This window comes from Sphaeramia orbicularis, chromosome 20, assembly GCF_902148855.1.
Source record: "Sphaeramia orbicularis chromosome 20, fSphaOr1.1, whole genome shotgun sequence".
Taxonomy (NCBI): domain Eukaryota; kingdom Metazoa; phylum Chordata; class Actinopteri; order Kurtiformes; family Apogonidae; genus Sphaeramia; species Sphaeramia orbicularis.
Genome location: NC_043976.1, coordinates 14,412,472 through 14,435,400, shown reverse-complemented (window position 1 = coordinate 14,435,400; position 22,929 = coordinate 14,412,472). Strand labels below are relative to the sequence as shown.

General features: G+C 35.7%; 1 protein-coding gene across 1 annotated transcript; it reads right to left on the bottom strand.

Annotated features, from left to right (window-relative positions):
* Positions 1 to 524: 524 nt before the first annotated feature.
* Positions 525 to 19,591, bottom strand: pxdc1b (PX domain containing 1b). The gene is made up of 5 exons (XM_030123829.1): positions 18,870 to 19,591; positions 3,673 to 3,764; positions 2,077 to 2,194; positions 1,857 to 1,968; positions 525 to 781 (listed from the first exon to the last, which is right to left on the bottom strand). Exons 1-5 carry the CDS (start codon positions 19,123 to 19,125, stop codon positions 658 to 660), a joined length of 702 nt encoding a protein of 233 aa, XP_029979689.1. The 5' UTR covers positions 19,126 to 19,591; the 3' UTR covers positions 525 to 657.
* Positions 19,592 to 22,929: the final 3,338 nt, after the last annotated feature.

Sequence of the window (22,929 nt, the reverse complement as noted above, 5' to 3'; positions counted from 1 at the left end):
TCTGGTTATTAATTACACATAAAAAGAATCATGCTGGTGGAAATTGTATGAACAAAAAGCTTCATGATACAGTACTCCCTCTGGAGTAAAAGTGGTAACACTGGAGCAGTTTAGATAAAAATACGCAAGGTTTTGCAAGTGCATTGCAAATCTCCTTGCAAACGTGGCAGATCTCATCTCATCATGTGGGTCCACAGGAGGACTGACTGTGCAAAATTAAATCTGCAGTACATATTGATATTGTAGAGATGAAAAGAAAGCTGGTCAGTTCAGCAAAGCCGTGAGTATCAGCAACTGGTCCAATAAGGTAAGAGCTCATGTGCAGCCCTCGACTCAGCAGTTGCAGTCACACCTCCTCCTCAGTATAGGGCTGTTTCAGGTACACCACCTCCCCTTAGAGACAAACGCCATCTTGTTTTGTCTCAGTTCCCTCAAGTAAGGCTTTGGATGAGGCACGCCGGTGACATCACATACAATGCAAAAAGAGAAAGTGGTGCTGCTGATGCATCCTTTCAGTCTTTTTCTGTGTGTATTGTACATGTGTACATACATTGAGATAACAGCTACATGCAGCATGTTCCCTTAATAAGTGGATAGCTAGGTTCCATTTAAGGGTGCGTATTTCTTAACGATAGCATCAGATGTCCATCTATTGTGTCACTCCAGGATGTCGGTCTCAAATGGAACCAGGTGGTAATAGGAAAGGTTGGTGACATATGCTTCTGTTTCCTCATCACACACATCTGCTTCCAATGGCAAAAACTCTGTTCCATCCTCATACCTGGGAAGAAAAAAAAAAAAAAAGACATTTTACTGCGTTGACAAAACAGATTTGTAGATTTGATCTGAGGTACGACTTTGAGCCACTAAGCCTTTATGTGTTTGTTGAAGGTCAAAGAATACCTAAAGACAGGCATTTAAGAGTGATTTAAAGTCTTGTTTTGTGTGAAATACCAAGAGGAATGTGTTCCTCTTTTGCTTCCTATGCACACCCAGGGAAGGAAGAGGCGCACACACACACTTCCTGCTGTACTGTATATAGAGGCGGTGGAGGGGCCTGGGGTTTCAAAGCACTGACTTGACTCTCAAGAGCATGAATGGAAATCCTTACATTTGTGGAAAACAAGCAAGTGATTTGTAGTGCAGGCTTTCTGCTCATTTTGACAAGTTGAATTTAATACCCTTTAAGACAATTACAAAAGCAATTTGAGACCTAGTTGTGAGTGCAAAGTGGGTCATGCTGGGGCCGGTTTTGATGATCCTGCTGATATTGAGGAATAGCAGGTGTTTGCTGGTGGATTTTTACAGCAAATGTATGTATTTCTGACTCTTTGGTACTTTTTAAACTATTTATTCTGCAATAAGCTTTTTTTTTAAATGAGGGTGGATGCCACATTAGACCACACACCAGATTGCGACACACTACCTGGGTGTAGTCTGATAATATCTGACTGAGCTGCACAGTTTGCATCAGTGCTTATTTGGTTCTGTTTGTTTGTCACAGAATTTCTTTTAAGCCCTATTTAAAGTAGGAAAGTGTTTTATACAACCTTAAAAAACATAATTTGATAATCCAATCAAGTGTGAAACTTATTAATACCATAATTATGGCAGTTGAAACATTTACACATTCTAAATCCATATCATTGGACCTGCGGAAGCCTTTTTATGGAACTGAACTGACTCATAATGAGGCAAATCTTTACTAAATCTGGAGTTAACTCAGTTTGAGGCGTGGCTTGGCTGGTTTTGGAAGTAATCTTGAAGAGTGGTTTATAAAAACACCAAAATGACAATGAGTAGTAACATGTCAGACACTAAAAACAACAAGGAGCGACAGTGATCCTGATGCTTACGTATGTTCTGCAGAGTCCGTGGATGAAGGTCTCTCTTTTTCCTCTTCAAGATTATGATCAAACACAATCGTTTCTGTATTGGCCAAGCAGAATCCATTGGATCGCATGATTTCTGAAGGGTACACAATGGAATGTTGTATCACTTATTAAGCACTTATGACTTCAGCACTGTTAGTAAAATGGGAGGAATCTGTGTCACACAAGAATAGTAGTTGTGTACCTGATATCTTGATCGGACTCTGAAAACAGGGCTGGATTCTGTGGACTTTGTCGTTCCTCAGGACCTGGTCCAACGGCGAGCGCTCAAAGAATGTCAACATCACCTCTGACCTGGAATACTGTGGAGTGAAGTCATTTGAGTCATTTTGTCCGCATGACTATGAGATTCCCAACACCCAGCAGTTCAGTCACATGAAAAATATGTCGTGGAAACATATTCACGTGCATGGTAAAAAATGTGAGTAAAATCCTGATGTCAAGAAGTTAAATGCGCGGTGTGTAGTGTCCAGAGGTGTCAAAAGTATTCACATTCATTACTCAGATAGAAATATAGATACTCTAGGGTTTAAAAGACTTCTGTAGAAGTCAAAGTACCAACTCAAGCTTTTTACTCAAAAGGGTAAAAGTACTGGTTTCAAAACTAAAGTATAAAAGTAAACGTAAGGGGGAAAAATACCACAAGGACAAAAGCTTAGGTGGCACCACAGGGGCCTATAGTGCACTACCCCACCTCCACAAAACACATTTTTCTAAAGGCCATAATGACTGAAATGTTATATTAAAATGATAATGCTGTAAAATGTTTTTCATTTTTAGTTCATTTCTTTTATTTGTTTTGAGCAGAAGAAAAACAAAACATTTTTATGTGCACAAGGAACTAATAGCAGACCAATACATTAATAAATAAAGGTGATCGAGACAATAGTAATTGCCATGTACACGAGTAATGACAAAATAAATTCAATATGTATTGCTCAAAAAGGAGTGGGAAAAAGAAAACTTATTAAATCCCACCCCCATCTCACATTTACACAACATAACACATTACTTTTGCTTCCTTAATGATATAGCGACATCGGTTTAGAGTCCTAATAATGTAAATAATGAATAGTTAACAGATTAGGAAAACTGATGTTTATTAGGCTACACATAGTAGCTATCTAAATGATAGTCTGCATAACTTATAATACTACATACCAACAATGGTAATGGAAGTGACACATACCAATATGGTAAACAATGACAAGCACAGACCACAGTTTGGGGCGCACTAGTCTACCTGTTTCAGCCGCATATATGCCCATGAAAAAATAAAGGCATTTAAAGAACCATATATGTGTACGGCTGAGCACTATAAGTACTGGAATGGTGCAAAAAGTCAGGTGCGATGGACCGTGTGCAAACCAACAGGGTGTCAGAATGGTATATGTTTATACTCCTCATCCAACCACAATTAAATTCACAATCCAGATGGTGCAATTTATCTGGATAGGGTTTTTTTTTGTGTTTGAACGATGACAAGGGGAATAAAAACAAGCCGAAATGAAATAGGAGTAGCGAGGCTATTTTTAAAATGTAAAAAGTAGAAAGTACAGACAATTGCATGAAAATGTAAGGAGCAGCTTCGCCCATAAGTAGCTCAGGTAGGCTCCAAGTGATCCCCGTGACCCTGGTAGGATAAAGCAGGTTCAGAAATTGGATGGATGGATGGATGTAAAGAGTAGAAGTAAAAAGTCGGCTGAAAAATAATTACTCCAGTAAAGTATAAATAACCAAAATTTCTACTTAAGTAAGAAGTCATGTTTAAGTGACTTACTTTGCACGGCATGTTGATTGCATTCTTCAGTAGCCTCTCCACCTCGTTCAGTTTCTCCTCTATGTCATGTGCCTCTTTGATTTTCACCAGACCTGGAAAAACAAATATGAACATCTGAAAACACCAGCTGTGGTACAGCTCAGTGACTTGGCTGAACTGCAACACACCGACTGGGTGTGTGTCAAAGCATTTATCTGTCCCCTGACACCTCACAATATTACCCAACTGACGATAATACTTACAGCAACATTGGCCTCAAAAACATTTAACATGTCATATATTAGAACAGGCCTGCATCTGATTTGATCTGATTTTAACAATATATTTTGATATGGGTTACTATTTGTATGCTTGGACAATAAAAAGGCAGCTGCTCTAACCTTTGCAGCTACAGCAGTAAGAGAACAGGACAAAAGTCTAGACAGGGTTGAGTTTATTCTGAGTGTGGAGAAAAGTGGTTGCTGGTTTCTATTTAGTAACCTTTAATGAACAATGTCCCTTAATATCTGCCCCACACAGGATAGAAAAATTAGGTCTCAGTATGAGTACGAAATATGATCGCAGAGATTAAAGTAACAGCAGTGACTCCAAGCAAAAATTGCAAAGATTTGTAGAATAACAGAAATAAAAGGAGAAGTTTATAAGGAAAAGAAAGCTACAGAAGATTTATGCAAATGAGTCTTGAATAAAATGAGGATTCTGTTTCTAATTCCAAACTACAGAGATCAATACTGATTTTTCTGATGGGAGAAAAACTGCTGATTTTATCTCAAATCAAAATGAAATAAACCAAATGATGAAATGATCAGCAATTCCATCCAGATGTTTCTGAAATGTGAACCGAGTACTAACAGCGCTTCAGCCAAAACATGAGGGTGATTACTGCTGTTGGAAATAGAAAACTGTTACAACCTACAAGTAAAAGCGACAGTGTCTAAAACATTTAGGAATAATTTTGATCATCCAGTTTTCCAAATAGTGAAGTTTGGTAAATCAGGTACAATGGAATCACAACACAATTTGTTAAACACCTCAGGATGTTGAGTCCATAAGTCAATATATAGTCATTAGCAAAAGCAGATTAGTTCAATAAATTCTAAGTGAAATAATAAAGTGGTTCAATCCAAAGTGATGCAGAGCTGGTGGATTTTTCCCTTGACCATGATTGGAGAACTCATTGATCCTATATTCCCCTCAAAGTTCAGCTCTACAATTAACAGCTTGGGATTTGTTTTGATTCATTAGATTCTGAGCTCCGTTAATCCCCAAATCATGATCAACTAGTTAAGGATATGATCAAGTCAGATTAACGGATGGCTTGCAGAATGTCACTCAAAATGAATTTCTTGCACTCATACCCGGATTTTAATCATATTTAGTGATGTAAGTCATGAGCATAGTTAATGATTTCATCCACATATTTCTGAAATGTAAAACAAATACCAAGGGGCTTCAACCCAAACGTGATGCTGATTATTGTTGGTTCCTACAGAAGGAAACTGTCACAGCCACAAGAACAAGATGCAGTGTCTGAAACATTTCACACCAAATTAAGAACCAAGTTGATGGGTTCACAGGATTATTCCAGTGAGCTTGATATTCATATCTATATGTAAATTTGACTAACTGAGCGCATATTTTTAAATTGTGGACACGCAATAAAAGAAAAACTGGGAAATTTAGTGTTTTCACATATAAACAGAACAATATACTGACATGCTGGAGAAATTCTGATTTCATATTTGGAATGTGCGTGCTAATGTCATATTTTCTGTCAAAAAAAGTAAGTAGTATGTGACAAAAACTTTAATTTACCTAGAAGACATACCGTACTTGGCAAAAATTTCCAAGTCTTCTACTTTAGTTTTCTGAGTGGCTTACTGCTGCTTTTCCCAAACATTAGATCACAACTCAGAAAATATTGCAGACCCATTCTTATCAGTTACCTTTTAGTACAGGGGTGTCAGACTCATTCTAGTTCAGGGGCCACATACAGCCCAATATGATGTCAAGTGGGCTGGACAAGTTTAATAATAACAATGAAAAAATTTATAAAGTTAACTTAAAAATCTGAATATCATCAACAACCTGAAATTTCTTAAGAAAAATAAGTGCAATTTCAACAATATTATTTCAGTTTATCATTTATATTGCAACTTAGAAATCACAGTGGATCTACAAATACACAAAAGATTTAGTAACAGGCAGAATATTGTTAAAATTGCACTCACTTCTATTAAGACATTATAGGTTGTTCATAGTTGTACAGGTTATTCATATTTTTTGTAAAAGGATAGTTTATAAATGTAAACATTGTCATGTAATTTTACTTTTTTACATTAAAACAAAGAGAAAAAATTGGGGTTGTTCTTATTTATACGTTATTATGATAGTATTTTACTGGTCTGACACACTTGAGAGCCAATCAGTCTGTATGTGGAACCTGAACTAAAAATTGTTAATATCTTTAGTGTAATTTTTGCATTTCATAAACTCATCCCTTGGGCCAGATTGGACCCTTTTGGCCCGCGGGATATATGTTTGACACCTGTGTTTTAGCAGATTAAATTATATACTAACACTATGACGCTCCTTCAAACAGGAGTATTGTTTCATACTACAGTAGTCAAGTCACTGTTTTCACTGCAAAGAAGAAAAACTGTTTTAACAGTGCAAAAGTGAGCCAGTGTGTACTGAAACTGAATGTGAACTGTTTGCTTCATATATGTGTGTTGCTAACTTGCTAACATGTTTACCTGGCTTAGCTGATGTGATCCTGCTCACTAACAGTGATTTGATGGATGGATTGACGGAAGAGTCAGCAAAAATGCAGATTGCATTTTTGCAGAATGCAGAAAGAATGCAGTTATGGCAGTACATATTGTATTTTTGTGATTCTGTGTGAGTCCCCAGAAGACACCAAATTATTCCTTTGAGTTATTACATGGAAATCCCTGAGAATCCCTGATTCACTATTTCACACAATGCATTACGACTATTCCCCAGCTCGGGAAATTTAAGAGACAATAGCAGAAGCATTAAAAGATCTGTGTGTTGCAGAGAAGACAAGCGAGTAAATGTATTCAACACTCATGAATATGCATAATGCTAAAGGCATAAGGTACATATTTATGTTGTAATGTGTGCCTCCAAGCACACTCCCTATGTGTGTTATTTACGAGGTTGTGGGAGTGTAAAATAAGCACACACAACAATAGAACGCTGCAGGGCTTGTGAAGGACCAGTCAGCAGAGCATCATTTACTGCCATGCTGACAAAGGGATGTGGTGAGGGGAATAACGATGAAAACTGCAGCCACCGTCTGATGTAAGTGGTACAGGCAACATGTAGTCACAGCGGTTACTGAGTCAGACAGCCTCCAGCAGCACTATGCACAGTCACACACACTCATCCATTTATAATGGCCCACAATGATGACATCACACCCATGGGGATGTGAAGAGTGATTGAGCACTAAAGTCAACACCAGAAACCCAATGAGGCTCCCACCCAGTCTGAACCTCACACTGCCTCAGGATCATGTTCTGAGACCCCCTTTGAAAATGAGGCCATACATCTAAAGTGGTTTGGACTGAAACAATGGACATTTTTTGTTAAAAGTTCCATTTTGGAAGATTAGGGGAAGATTTATGAAGATATGAATGCAGAAATGGAACATAATGATGATAATTATGGTTTCATTTGTGCTAGAGCTGCACAATATATCGTTTTAGCATTGTCATCGCAATGTATGTGTGTGCAATAGTCACATCGCAGGTCCTGCAATATAGGAGGCAAATGAACTCAATATGTTCTCATCTAATTTCAAGGGTATCTAACACACACTGCACACAGCGATCCACCAATCACAATCATTCTTAATCAGTTTGCTGAAGCAGACCATGCCCCTGCACATGGGGTGAATCGCTGGTAACAACATTGAAAATGAGCAACGAACAACAGAAAATCACTGAAAATGACGACTTGGTCCCAAAAATCAAAGCAATATCAGTTATCTGGAATTATTTCGACTACAAGAAGGATGACACTGAAACAACGAGAGGAAACACAACTAATTTGTTTGACCATTTACGTCGGCGCCACACACCTATTATATCCTCCTTAGTATATTTTCATATCACAATATATATCGCAGAGTTAAAAAAATCGCAACATCAGTTTTTTCCAATATGGTGCAGCCCCAGTTCGTGCACACATGAGATGTTTATATCTACTATTCATGGGGTCAACCATGTTGCGCTCCCAGTGGTGTGTCCAGGACATTTTTACTGGGGTGGGCCATAGAGGTAGTGTGGGGTGGCCATGACATAGTGAACCTTAATGGCAGGTGATCAAAATGTGTAATACAGATGTTCAATGTGTTGCATTGCTTTAACCCAGGGGTGTCAAACTCATATTAGTTCAGGGGCCACATACAACCCAATATAACCTGCAGTGGGCTGGATGATTAAAATAATAACACAATAATACAAAAATAATATCAATTCCAAAATTTGTATGTCTAATTTCTATGTTTTAGAGTGAAAAAAGTAAAATTATATTACCAAAATTTTTACATCCTTTAAAAAAATGTGGAAAAACATGAACAACCATGACCAAAATGAAATTTATTAAGAAAAAAAGTGCAATTTTAACAATTTATGCCATTATTTGGCCTCAGCTTCTCATTTTCACATGTTCATTACAACTTACAGATCACAGTGGATCTACAATTACACCAAACATTTAATAACAGACAGAATATTGATACAATTACTCTTAATTCTCTTGAGACATTTAAGGTTGTTCATATTTGTTCAGGTTTTTCACATTTTTTGTAAAAGGCTAGTATGTAAATGTTAACATTTTTGTGTAACTTTACCTTTGTTTTTTTACATGAAAAAAAAGAGAAAAATTTGTGGTTTTCATTGTTTATAGTTTATTATGTTATTTAGGTAGTTTATTATTATAGTATTTTACTGGTCTGACCCACTTTAGATGGAATTGGCCTAAAATTATTTTGACATCCTTGACTGTTAATATCTTCAGTGTAATTTTTGTGTTTCACTAATCCATCCCACAGGCCGGACTGGACCCTTTGGCGGGCTGGTTTTGGCCCCCGGGCCACATGTTTGACACCCCTGCTTTAACCAATGCAACACAGGAAGAGGAAAAAACTTGTAAGTTTTATAGTATCAAGTATTAAGGTGCATTACTGTCACCAACTATGTCAGACTGGATCAGAGTTACTAAAAAAACAGCTGTAATCAGGGTCTTTGGTGGGGTTTTTTTTGCAGCCACTGTAGATTTTTCTGGAAATGTTAGATGTTGGTAAGTATCACACACTGAGCCTTTCACTTACAATTCATACATTTTTAAGACTATTCTGTGAATCTGACAATACATGTATGTTGACCTGTGGACAAGTAGAGTGTATTCTGGTTTCAAAATCTAGCAGGTTAAGAAAAGCCATTCACGAAAGACTGATTCTCATCAAAATTCCCTAAAGAAATACTAAAGTGTATATAGGTTTCTGTGTTCTTTGGTAAGTGTGATTAGGGGTCAAAATGATCAAAATGAGGAGTACAGTTACATTTGTGAACATTACTGCTGCTTAACAAAAAATACAGAACATTTGCCATGACTATGTTGAAAATGTTCTGTTGGTAACACTTTATAATAAGTACACACTATGAAGCATTAGAAAAGCATTAACAAACACTGAATTCATTATTTATAAAGCATATTTCTAACATGAATACTCATTAGTATAAGGTTTATAAGCACAGTTATAAATGTTTTACTAATCATTCATAATCCTTCATCATTCAATCATGCATTTTTTTTTTGATAATCCCATGTGCTTTGTCTTTCCTTTGTTAGAATAACTGAGACTTTTGTGAGTTTTTAGGCATTGCCAACCTTTAAATCTCATTTGTAAATGCTTTATATGGCATAGATAGTGCACACTTTAGATGAGCTCACACCATAGACTTAATTAATGAGTAGTAAGTGCTTTATAACTGCCTGAAATAATGAATTCCTGTATTAATAACTGTTTATAGGACATCTATTGGAAAATAAATGTGTGAGTTAGTATAAAATAAACACTCACTAAAATATTCACTAACCATTAGTACATGTCTGAATAGTGTATGTGCAAGTACAAATGCACATCATAACTGGTTTGACAGTGATGCAATGCTAAATTTTTAAATGCTGAATCTATCATTTATAAAGTATGAAAATGCAATCATTAAGCACATTGTAGATGAGCTTATTAATGAAGAGTAAAACCATTATAACTGTGCTTATAAACCATATATTAATGAGTGTTCGTATCATAAATATGCTTTATAAATGATGAATTCAGTATTTGTTAATGCTTAACTAATGCTTCATAGTGTGTACTTATTATAAAATGTTGCCATTCTGTTGTTCTAAATGAAAAAGTGATCAAAATTCCATTAATATTTAGATCCAACAACGACAGTCAATCTTGCAAAAATGTCTCAAATTTAGCCGTGCCTGCAATACTGAGATAAAACAAGCCTGGTCAAAGTGCAAAAGAGAAGTGTGCGTGAATATTTTGCAACATCTAGGAGCAAAATTATGCAAGACTTAATCGAAGTAACCACAGTGGACCTGGTGTGTGTTGTGAGTTTAATGATGCACACTTCTGTAATGAAAAGTGGAAGACTGAACACATACTTTAGTGTAATAACAAAGCACTGAATGGTGGATGACAGAGGCTGTTCTGTATTCAGCCTGGTTGGTATGATTTCTGTGTTAAAGCTGTATTTTGGCTCTGCCTTTGGCTGTACCAGTCGGCCATAATGATTCCACATTGGGGTTTTGGAAGGTCAGGGACAGCTTCATCCATTGCAATCGATCTGCAAATAATCTCTGCATCTTGTGCCACTGAATCACCAATGATGTCCTGCTTACTGTATTTCACAACCTACTGCAACACATTCCAAAGTTACAAAAACACCAAACAAGCTCTGGAAATGAAAATAACCATTTGCCTCTGGCAGATTTCCCTCAGGTACTGCACATGAGGAGGTAATGTGAAAAAAAGAGAGCCCATCACATCAGAGCGTCATCTCCACAATATGTGAAATACTTTTTATGTCTATTTCATTTCAGTTTCATCTACAGTATATACTGTCCTCTCAAAAATGTCTTCAGAACAAAAGACCCAGCGGTGTTTCTTCCTACCGGACTCCCTTAAGTGTACTTCGGAGTTTCTGTTGAAGCATCTGTTTCCTGCAAAGAACTACCTCGCTACAACAGTTGTAATAAATATGTATGGACTTTCTTGTTTCTTTCTCCAAGATTATTGAGTTAAGTCCTAATGAGACAAATTATCTATCTGCTATCAATCAATCAATCAATCAATTTATTCCAAACACTTAAAATCAACAATTCATTTACAAGATACATTTAGTAATAGGACACCCCAGAAGTAGTCCTCAGCTTATAAATGGGGCCCTTAAACATGTGATAAGAGACACAATTTACATTATAGTCTTAATAAATTAATAATAAATTCAAATGTTCTAAATAACTATAAACATATTTTAAAATATTTGCCTAACATCAACCTAACGATGATTCATTTCCTTTTCCTGAGTCCTATTATAGTCAGCATATTCCAATATTCTCAGATAATTTAATAGTCAGATATGAGGCTTTATCCACATAAATAAAGACTTTACATGATTTGTATATCAGCCATGCGGGGTTTTAGGTGAGGCGTATTTTTGAGGTAGCTCTGTTTGTTTATGTTTCCTTTTTTGTTTTGGTTCATTAGGGTTACACTAAGCATAAAGCAGCAACAGTTTTTGCTTAAGACACTTTTTAAATATAATAAAAGAAAGGCATTTTTTATAGAGTTGGGTGCTTGTATGAAACCGATCCCTAAAAACAGGACAGAGGGGTTAAAAATTCAAACCAGATGTAGATAAATGCTATGAAGCAAGTTTGGAAGCACTTTGCACCTATTTTAAAATACATACTTAACTGAGATAAAAGGGAAAATATTTTTCAGATAAAACACATCTTTATATCATTTTACATTATTTTTAATACAAAAATCTGCACTAACTCAGTAAAAAGTACATGAAAATTACGCACTACTGTTTTTTTAAAAATATGTTTTTATTCTCTTACAGGCACATTTTGGGAATTGTGCAATAATGCAAGGGAGAGTGTTTCACAAAAATGAATGCTGTTGCAAAATCATTCATATACGGGGATTTATATACGTTTAACTGGGCAGGTTCTGTATGTAACAGAAGTGGACACGATGGGTTACACACAAAACCTGGAATGAGACTGAGATTCATGAAAAACCTGCATGTCTGGGTTAGAAAAACCACTAGGATCATCAAATTTAACACAGTGTCTTTATTTATAGCGGTATATAAGACCATTTACAGCCATGTTTTCCAGATCAAATGCACTGACACCTAGGTAGCTTTTCCTGTCCCAATTTTGGTCCAATTTTTTTATTAAAAAATCATTAATTCTGGGATGGCTCAGAACAAGAGTATTTTTTTTTTTTTTTTTGCATTTATCTGAGGTCATCATTAGGTACATACTGGGAGTGGGGTATGTCTAAATTTCTCTTTTATTATTGGGTCTAAAAAGCTGGAAAAGTGCCAGGTACCAAAATGAACCCAGTTTCACAGAAGCACCCAGTTTTCAATCTCATTCCAGACCTCCGGACCCCTACATGCTGCACTAAAGCTTATACACTTCAGCTTACGGTAACAAAGATTATCACCTAGCAAAAGTATTTCAACCTGGTGCTTTGAGTTGTTTTCATACAGGTTGCTCTCTTAAGTGACTTCAACGACAGCCTTCCTATAATTATGCCTAATAACATTAAGCGTAATTACAGTGACACTGTATGACATTCAGTGCATGTGCCCAGAACATAATTTTTTGTAATTATACGCTTATGTTAGCCATCTGTTTGTGGTAGCATTCAACACTGGCAGGCCTGATCTCTTAGCCAAGAGTAAAACAGCAACTCGACTGTATCCAAGTCATCCTCCAACACATTATCTAAGCAGTCATCAGCTGTAACCGGCTATTTCACAGCTATCGTCTGCATGGATCTGATAAGTGCATGTCAGCAGCCTCACACTTTATCATTTAACCACTAACCCTTCGCAGTGCTGTCAACGTGCTATTTCTGGATGTCTCAGTCATCACGAAGAGGATCTAACTTGGGTTTCATTTAGAGTATTTCTCTGTATTGTGAAATATTCATGAATAAATAAACAACATAGTTTAACAATCATAAACTCAAGACTGTGAGGGTGAGGTTCCATCAGATTAGACTGTCTGTAAAAGTAATAAACAACCCAAAATTGTCTGATTTTTGAGTATTTTTTGGAGTATTGCTAATTCTATATGTAACATCCCCTATTTCAAGTGTGAGCTATGTGTATTCCATGATTAGGAAGTTAGGGCTGGACCATAGAGACAAAAATGTAGATAAAAAAAACAATAAAAAACTGTAGGTATTGATAGCTAGCACCGTAAATGTCAAATCATTGTTTGATTTAAGATTAAAAGCTGAGTTTTAGTCAGTTTTAGAGTTGATGGAACCAGTTTAAAGTTATTCATCTAAAACATAACAAGATTTTTAAACAGGACACACAGGCAGAACAAGATGAAAATGATGAAAAAGATGGAAAAATAAACTTCAAAGTAAAAAAAATAATAATAATGATCAAAAAGACCAAGCAAGATGAACATGACAAAAATGAAGTAACAAGATGTAAACAGACCCCTTATTTCAAGATGTTTAATTTGTCTAATGTCAGATTAATGTGTCAGATTTCAGTCATTTTGCAATCTACAATTAGTGAAATCTGAGTTCTTCTCAAAAAATACAAAGACAAAAACTAGACTTTTTTACACAAACAAATCATCCTTTTCTTTTCATTGCAGGAAGAAACTTATTGAGGCATAAAGGTTATGAAAAGATGAAAAACATTTTTTAGCTTTAGCCATAGACTACATTTAACTAATGGACGAAGGAACTGTGATGTAATCCACTGGGTGCTGAACTGCCATTGTGAAGCCAGTAGTTTTGGATTTGGCCCCTGAAGTGACTATATTTGGACAAAACAGGTGAGGGGTCAGAGTGGAGCTAATGCTAAGCACTAGTTTACTGTCTCATTAAACTAAATTAAGCACTGTGTAAGAAAATAAAAATTCAACTACAGAAACCAGATCCCTTATTAGAGGTTCCAAATAGTGACCAGAAAGATTTTTGAATTCTTGGATGATTCTAGGACCAGGGATTTTTCAATCTAACCCCATCAGCCATTAGCAATATTTGAAATACTTCCACGTTGGCTTAATTTAGAAGTCAAGGTCCTTGGTTTTAGCTACAAGGTTAGCAAAATAAACACTAAAAGTAAAAAAAAACTAATATCATGTTACTGATGTTTATTGCAGTAAAAAGGTATGATAAATATTGCTCAAGATTATTAGCAATCGGTTTAATCTTTGCTGCAGCAGCTCCTAAACTATGGAACAATCTGCCTCTCCATATCAGACAGGCCTCCTCTTTGTCTGTTTTTAAATCCCTTCTTAAAACCCATCTTTTCTCCTTGGCTTTTGAAACCAGGTGAGATGTTTGAAGGTATTATCTTTATTCTATTTTTTTTTTATTTGGTGGTGGTTTATTGTTCTTATTTATCTATTCTATTCTATTCTATTTATTTATTTATTTATTTTGTTGTTTTTAATTGTTCGGCTTTTTAATCTATTCTTGTATTTTATTCTTTTTATTTAGGTTTTATTTATTCTTCTGCATAGCACTTTTTTTTTCTTTTTTGTACAGTTTCTATGTCTTTAAATCTATTCTGTATTTTATTCTTCTATTTTGGTTTTAATTATTCTTCTGTACAGCAATTTGGTCCACTGCAGTTGTTTGAAAGTGCTTTACAAATAAAGTTGGATTTGATTGGATAATCTAAAATTAAATAAAATGAAAATACCTCACACTGCTTCTTTAAAAAACAGTCCAGTGACCCATGCTGTTTCATTTACAGACGTGTAAATGACTTGTGGTGACCCACCAAAATGATGATTCATGTTTTCCCAGAGAACTATGAAATGTTTCATATGCAAGGAGTGGTGAGTTAGTAAAGGGATGATAGGCAGGGGGGGTGGGGGGGGCAGATACAGTCTGCATTCCTCATAAGGAATGTGAACAATCACTTCCTGTCTCTGTCCACTCTGAGGTTACATGTGAGGTAAGTGTTATAAATGTTTCGCAGCCCACTGGGACTAAATATGGGAAGTCCACTCCTCTCCCTGATCATGACATTACTCTGCGAGCTCTGTACGCCTGCTTTGTTGCCTGGGTGCAGCCGAGAAACAGGAAAACACGAGCGGAGCCAGACACTGGAGCAAAGACGACTGCGAAAAAGGCCAGGACTTTCAATCAGGGCACCAATTAGAAAGGATGCAAATGAAATATTGAACAGAGGTAGGAATTAAGTAAAAGCCATCAGGAGAGGGTTGTTAACCCCGAGGCGGGCTTTTCAGTGCAACAGTAGTCGACATAAAAGTACCCTGATGTCGACTTCAGTGGTGACATCACAGATATATGTGTCTTCTAACTGGACATGCAGAGGGACAGACGTTAAAAAAAGAAGTACAGGGTGAGTCATGAGATCTGAAGAGTCTCTTCCCAAAATGCACTGCTCTCTTCTCTGGCAGTCGATAACACTGTCAGCTATTTCAGTAGTTGAGCAGGAAGCAAGGCTTTCCAATCACCACAAAAGGGGGCGTTTCTGAAACATTTGTATGCATTCAGTGAGGACAGAGTAAGTGAAATGCCAAGGAGAGTGTGCCGGGTGAAAGCACTTGGAGCCACATTTGACCAAGACACTGCCCTTGACTGGGACTTATCTGTGGAACACAACACTGAATACACAGTAAAATATGTCTCTGACCTTTTTTTTTTCAACATAAAACTTTTCAACATGTTTTGTAGATGGTCAAAGTGCGCTTATTCATATAACAAAAAGGTCTGAGTAAAAAAGCTACTGTGACTATGGCTCAACAAGGTTATTATCGAAAACTATCGAAATGACAAAAACTAGAATTGTAAAAACATCTTTGTTAACTGAAATAAATAAAAACTGTAATTAAAAGAAAAAAAAAAAACGATAACTAACTGGAACTGTATTGTGTGCTTACAAAACTAACTAAAACGTTTAAAAATGATGGATAAAATTCCCTTTGTTTTCGTCTTTGTCAATGTCGGATTGATAAGAAATCAATTTATTTCCCTTGAGCAATTTTAGCTACTGGCACCATATGATATCTAACGGTCCATCACTTGTCGTTTAGAGTCAGCTTTTCGTCCCCACTCTACCTGAAAACGTGGAGACTAAAGTTGGGAGAAAGCAGCAGAGTCCTGCCTGGGATTTATTTTAATAAGACAGCGAAGAAGATAAAAGATATGACAAAACTAAAACGAAACTAAAACTAAGCATTAAGAAAAAAATGAAAACTAATTAAAACTAGCAAACCTGCTCTAAAAATGAATTCAAACTGAATTAGAGAAAAAAAAGTCCAAACTAAATAAAACTAAACTAGAATGAAAAATCCCAAACTATTATAACCTTGGTGCTCAGGCTGTGACTGTTTTTCTTCTGTGCACCTCTGCAGGACCCTCCTGACCTGGTGTTGCTATCACACACACCATTAAGCTGCTTTAGAACTATTTATGCGATTGCCTTAAATCAAAGCCTGGGATCAGACATGCAGTCGGTTCACAAGCATCAAAGAATAGAAGCTTTAGCCATTGCTCCTGCAGAGTACAGAGGAGACGGAAGACAATGTTGGCACTCCTGGTGTTTTTTTTACCTTGTGGAATCAAACTTTAAAATATAGTACAATGTGAGGTGGAAGCAGACTTCATGGATCCTAAATATTGACAGGGATTAGAAACTTGCTGTCAGCATGTCTTGTGAGCCAAAGGCTATGCGATATGTCTGGTAACGTGACATCCTAAAGTGCACAGTTAATTATTAACTTGTCCAAACAAAAGCAATCAATAAAGGCTCTGAAAATACTTCATACTAGTGAGACCCTACTGTGGTGTGACACCCAACGAAACATTTAAATGAAGGTGTGGATGTGGACTGTCAGTCATATGTTAATAAATCTTAATTTTTTCATGTCACATTTAGAAATATGGGTTAAAAAATTGGTTTGTGTCTTGTGGAAATGATCTTTGACATCAGGAACGTAAAAAAAAAAAAAAAAAAGTGTAGAAATTATAAGTACTTCAGAGTTTATCACTTTGATTTAGTAGTTATTTGCTTTCCAATTGTGAAAGCTATTTTCTGACATGCATTCTTTACTTCAAATGAATTGATCATTTGTTTTTTTTATGATCCAAACTATGTTGGTCTAGTATTTTTATGGTGTAGTATTACTTCTACATTCATTCATAAATAATTTCAATGTCAAGTGGTCATAGAACAGTTACTAGCCATGAATGATTATTGGATCTGAAATGTATTTTGTTTAATGAGATAAAATGTCAATAAATGTAAATATATATAAATCAAATGTACTGCCTACAACCTTATCTGACTGCTTATGCATCACATGTCATAACCTGGTAATATATATTTAATTACTACCAGTTATTTTGAATTCCTTCTATTAAATATCAAAACTTACAGTAAATATTATTGAAATACTACTGAAGTTACTGATTTGAATGCTTTATTAATATTATATAACTGTCAGGCATTTTGAGGACATTTCAACTAAGTTTTACGTTCAAACACTTTGAGTGCCTACACTGTAAAAAAAAAAAAAAAATCCTGTTGTTTTTACGGAAAAAAACTGGCAGCTGTGGTTGCCAGAACAATACTGTAAAAAACACATCCAACTGTAAACATATTTACGGAGTAACAAGTAGATTTAACATTTTAAACATGTAGATTTAACACTGGATTTAAATGGTAAATGGACTGCACTTATTTAGCACATTTTCTCCACCTTCATGGTGTCCAAAGCTCTTTCCAAAACCACCAGGTCCAACTGAGTTGTTAAGTCTAGGGGTTTTTTTTTGGCTTAATTCAAGATTTTTTTTACTTAACTGAAGTTTTTGTTTTGTTTTGGGTTTTTTTGCTTGATTCAAGATTTTTTTTACTTAATTGAAGATTTTTTTTTTTTGGCTTAATTCAAGATTTTTTTTTACTTAATTGAAGATTTTGTTTTGGCTTAATTCAAGATATTTAGCTAAATTTGAGGGGGGGGGGGGGGGTGTCTTAATTCAAGATTTTTTTTTTTACTTAATTGAATTTTTTTTTTTTTTTTTTTTTTTGGCTTAATTCAAATTTTTTTTTTACTTAACTGAAGATTTTTTTTGTCTTAATTCAAGATTTTTTGCTAAATTTGATTTTTTTTTTTTTTTTTTTTTTTTTGCTTGATTGAAGATTTTTTTTACTTAATTGAAGATTTTTTTTTGTCTTAATTCAAGATTTTTTGCTAAATTTGATTTTTTTTTTTTTTTTTTTTTTTTGCTTGATTGAAGATTTTTTTACTTAATTGAAGATTTTTTTTTTTTTGTCTTAATTCAAGATTTTTTTGCTAAATTTGATTTTTTTTTTTTTTTTTTTTTTTTTGCTTGATTGAAGATTTTTTTACTTAATTGAAGATTTTTTTTTGGCTTAATTCAAGATTTTTTGCTAAATTTGAGATTTTTTTGGCTTAATTGAAGATGTTTTTTACTGAATTGAAGGTTTGGTTTTTGTTTTTTTGGCTTATTGAAGATCTTTTTGTACTTAGCTGAAGATTTTTTTTTTTTTTTTTTTTTTTTTTTGGCTTACTTCAAAATTTTTTTCCATAATTCAAGCTTTTTTTTTTTTTCTTCTCTTAATTCAATTCAAAACTGTGGAATTTTTGCACTTGGCAAAAACATCCCAGGGGCCGAACTGGACCCCCGGGCCACATGTTTGACACCCCAGTATTAACAGCATGTTAGTCATCCCTACAAGACCCCAGAAAACCAAAGGGGTCCCCAGTCAGCTCCGTGTGGGACTCCTTAAGTACCAGTTATTAAAGTCTGTATAAATCCTCTACTGTTGTGTGCTACTGCTCTGTCCTGCCATCCCATCCTCTGTCCTCATACAAACCTTCTATCAGTGGACACTTGGACAGATCTCTTCTGTCCTCTGGAAAAGACTCCACCAGTCTCTTAAACAGCCGACCCAAATCCGCGTAACTCCGATGCAAATACAGAATATTCCTGTCGGACCACTCAGTCCTGATCTCGAAGAACTCCTCTTCCTCTCCCCGCTGGCTGATGATGAGTCTCCGGATCCCGTTGACCCAACAGTCCCGGACAAACATGTTGACCAGAGACGTCCCTTCGAACACAGCCGATGCCATTCCTCAGACCTCAGTCCAGCATGCTGGGGCGGGTCGGGACAGCAGGCACCAGAACTTCAGACCAAGGAAATGTTCCGAATAATGCACAAGGAAACACAGGAAAACAACTTCTGCAACTTTTCTCTCGTCGGTCGCTGTGTCTGGTCTGTGCGTAATGTGAGGAGGAGGACGCTCAGCCCATCACATGCGTAATCTCAAACGTGGCATAATTTGAGAAAAAAAAAAAAAAAAAAACAGACTTTAGAGACAAAGATAACGCCCCCAAAAAATAGGTTCTGCAATTTGTGTCACAAATCTGACCCTCAGCAGTCGATTTTTTCTTTTCCGTGATCCTGCGTAAAGCGCCTTAAACCGCGAGAAGTGCTGCGCCCCTTTTCTTGCGCGTCTGCAGAGAGTTTCCTAAATCCAAAACATTTCACTCCACACTGTCTGGAGAATCGGCTGCTTTTCTGTCAGCACAGTTTCCTCCCCTCTCCTTCCTCCCTCCTTCCTTCCTCCCCCCTTGACAACAGGGCATTATTATGCAAAGAATGCAAAGGGCTGCAAAGGAACAGTCCACCTCCTTATTTGTGTGCACTGCAAAAAAAAAAAAAAAAAAAAAAAGGAGTGTCTAAAAACAAGATAAAAATTCTAAATCTGAGGAAAAAGGTACTCAAAACAAGTGAAATGTCTGTCCATGCAGCAAGATAATTTTACTTGACAAGATTTCTTGAATTAAGAGTGTTAAATCTAGAAATAAGCATGTCCACAGATGTATGAACACTTAACCCATAAGGACCCAGTGTTACTTTTGTGGCAGTTCTCAAATGAATTTCTCCCCTAAGCAATTTATCACCACTTATTGTAATATTATCTTCTGTATTTTGTGTTTTTTCAGTGAAAATCAGGTATCAGGTTTGTCTACATTTGATTTACTGATCATGAAAGTGGAAGGTTATTATATAAAAAACAGAGACAAGTGAAGAAAGTGACTTTTTCAGTCAAATCTATCATTAACTGAACATAAACCCAGCGCCTCCATCCTATAAAGACCCAGTGCTACTTATATGGCTGTTCCAAAATACTTTTTTTTTCTCTATATTTAACTTTTCATAAGTGATTTATCACTATTTATTTTGACAACACCCTCTGTATTTTGCATTTTTTCAGTGAGCATCAGGTATTTTACTATATTTAACTTACTGATCATGTAGATGTGCATAAAAGCTAAGATTAAAGTTGAGGGTTATTATATCAAAAACAGAGAAAACTGAAGAAAAAGTGACTTTTTCAGTACAATCTATCATTAACAACATAAACCCAGTGTCTCCATCCACTGTCATTGATCCAACTCCATGGGTTTTACTGGTGAATCAATGTTATAGAAGATGACAATGTTTCCACGGTAACTACAGAGCCTCTGAACGTCCAAATGGGTCATATCTGACGACCATGAAAAGATGAATAACTGCATTTTACACCAATTATTTACATGTAGTGACAGAATTAGTGGATCAACAGGTGTTATACACTTACATCAGCAGATGGTTTTGGTCTACGGTGGATGTTTGGGTCTTTATGGGTTAAAATAAGAAATTAACTCTTAAAACAAGATAAATGATCTAATTCTTCTAAATCTTTGTTGTTGTTTTTTTATCTTGGTAAGAACCAAATAATTTGCAGTGAATTAATCCTAAGGAAAAGTGCCACATTCTTTCACTTTTGCTGTTTTTTTTGTTTGTTTGTTTGTTTGTTTGTTTGTTTGTTTGTTTTTACAGTGATCTTGATTTGATGCCTTGGCTTTTTTTCAAAAGGTGCGCATGATCCTCAAATTAGATGTTAGAAATAACCACAGGGGAAGAAAAAATCTGAGGAGGCTGCTGAAATGTAATCCAACAGCTTCAGTCCATCAGCTCTTTTGCCAGCCATAAAGTATTCAAGATTCTCAGCTCCTGACCTAATAACTACTCTTCCCAAAATACACGATTTAGCCAAAATTCAGCCACAGAAAAAAAAGACACACCTCTTAAACACAAACACCAAAAAGAGGACTAGATTTCCTCTGCATTGCTTAACTGAACGGCACAGTAAATGGACAGTAAAGTAAAAGAGCTTTACAGGAAGACATGTAATGACGATTCAGCTGTAATTACTTCTGTTTTGAAAATGATCGTAAACAGTTCTGGTAAAAGCAGTTCATAACAATACGGTACAGGAAATAGCATGTTAATTGCAAATAAAAGCAAGCTGTAAAACTCCTTGTGCAGCCACTCAGATTCACATGCACACATAAAGCAGCTGCAGCACAAAGACACAAAATCTGTACAGGGAAAAAAAAATGGTACCATTGAGATTGAGGAAAGGAATTCTTGCATTTCAGCTGTCAGACTGAGTGGGTCTGACTGTCCCTTAAGGTTCAAGAAATCCATTACAGAACAAGCCTGCTATGTCATTTCCCAGTGATTCCAGTACTGCTGTTATATGCACAAGCTTCTGTGAAATGCAAACTATTCACTGTATTAATGTTCTTCATGTGCAAAACTGTAACACAGTCTGAGCTGGAACATTTCCGTGATATGCATGAAGATTTCTAGCAGTGCAACTGTTCTGTGGCCCCTGAATGAGCTTTTAAGAATATGGGATTTAAAAAGTTATGGGCTACTTAAAAGGAACACGGAAAATGCTGCAGAAGGGCTGCATGAACTCAAAATGATATGATCACATAGTGGTTATTTAAGTCAGGTCAAGGTCAGGTTTATTTCCATAGTACAAGGATATAGGTAAAAATACAAAATACAACACAACTAATAACAAGTGGTGCCAGGCACAACAAACCCCGCCCCTCGCACGTATCGTAGCTTATTTTGGCATCGATCCAGCTGATGCCATCATGTCTATGTGTCTGTTGATGTCAGCATATCCGTTGCCTCTATATATGTGCCAAATCTGAAGTGAAGTGAAACAAAATGGATGTTTTATGGACATTTGAAATTTCGCCCATTATAAAAGTAAATGCGAAAAAAGATGGTAAAATAATGCATTGAAAATTTGAACTTTGACCTACTTTTCCCAAAATGTAACCACTTCTATTCTGGGTGACTGGCAATCTATAAACCCAATTTGGTATGAATTCAACCAATAGTTTTGCTGCTGCAGACATGTGAAATTTCACCCATTATAAGTAAATGGGGGAGAAAAAAAAAAGATTTAAAAAATTCATAAAAAATTTAAACTTTGACCTACTTTTCCCAAAATGTAATGACATATATTCTGGGTCACTGGAAATCTATAAATCCAATTTGGTATGAATTCAACCAATAGTTTTGCTGCTACAGACATTTTAAATTTTGCCCATCATAAGTAAATGGGAAAAAAAAGATAAAAATTCATTAAAAAATTGAACTTTGACCTACTTTTCCCAAAATGTAACTACTTCTATTCTGGGTCACTGGCAATCTATAAACCCAATTTGGTATGAATTCAACTAATAGTTTTGCTGCTGCAGACATGTGAAATTTCACCCAATATATGTAAAAGGGGAAAAAAAAGATTTTAAAAAATCATAAAAAATTTAAACTTTGACCTACTTTTCCCAAAATGTAATGACATGTATTCTGGGTCACTGGAAATCTATAAATCAAATTTGGTATGAATTCAACCAATAGTTTTGCTACTACAGACATTTTAAATTTTGCCCATCATAAGTAAATGGGGAAAAAAAGATAAAAATTCATAAAAAATTTGAACTTTGATCTACTTTTCCTAAAATGTAATCAGATATTTTCTGGGTCACTGGTAATCTATGAACCCAATTTGGTATGAATT

Excerpts from the sequence above, each read along its gene's own strand:
- pxdc1b (XM_030123829.1), bottom strand. The coding sequence starts at position 19,125 with ATGGCATCGGCTGTGTTCGAAGGGACGTCTCTGGTCAACATGTTTGTC. Across the intron at positions 2,195-3,672 it reads CAATCAACATGCCGTGCAAA|TATTCCAGGTCAGAGGTGAT; the intron begins GTAAGTCACTTA and ends TTCACTCCACAG. Across the intron at positions 1,969-2,076 it reads GAGTCCGATCAAGATATCAG|AAATCATGCGATCCAATGGA; the intron begins GTACACAACTAC and ends TGTACCCTTCAG.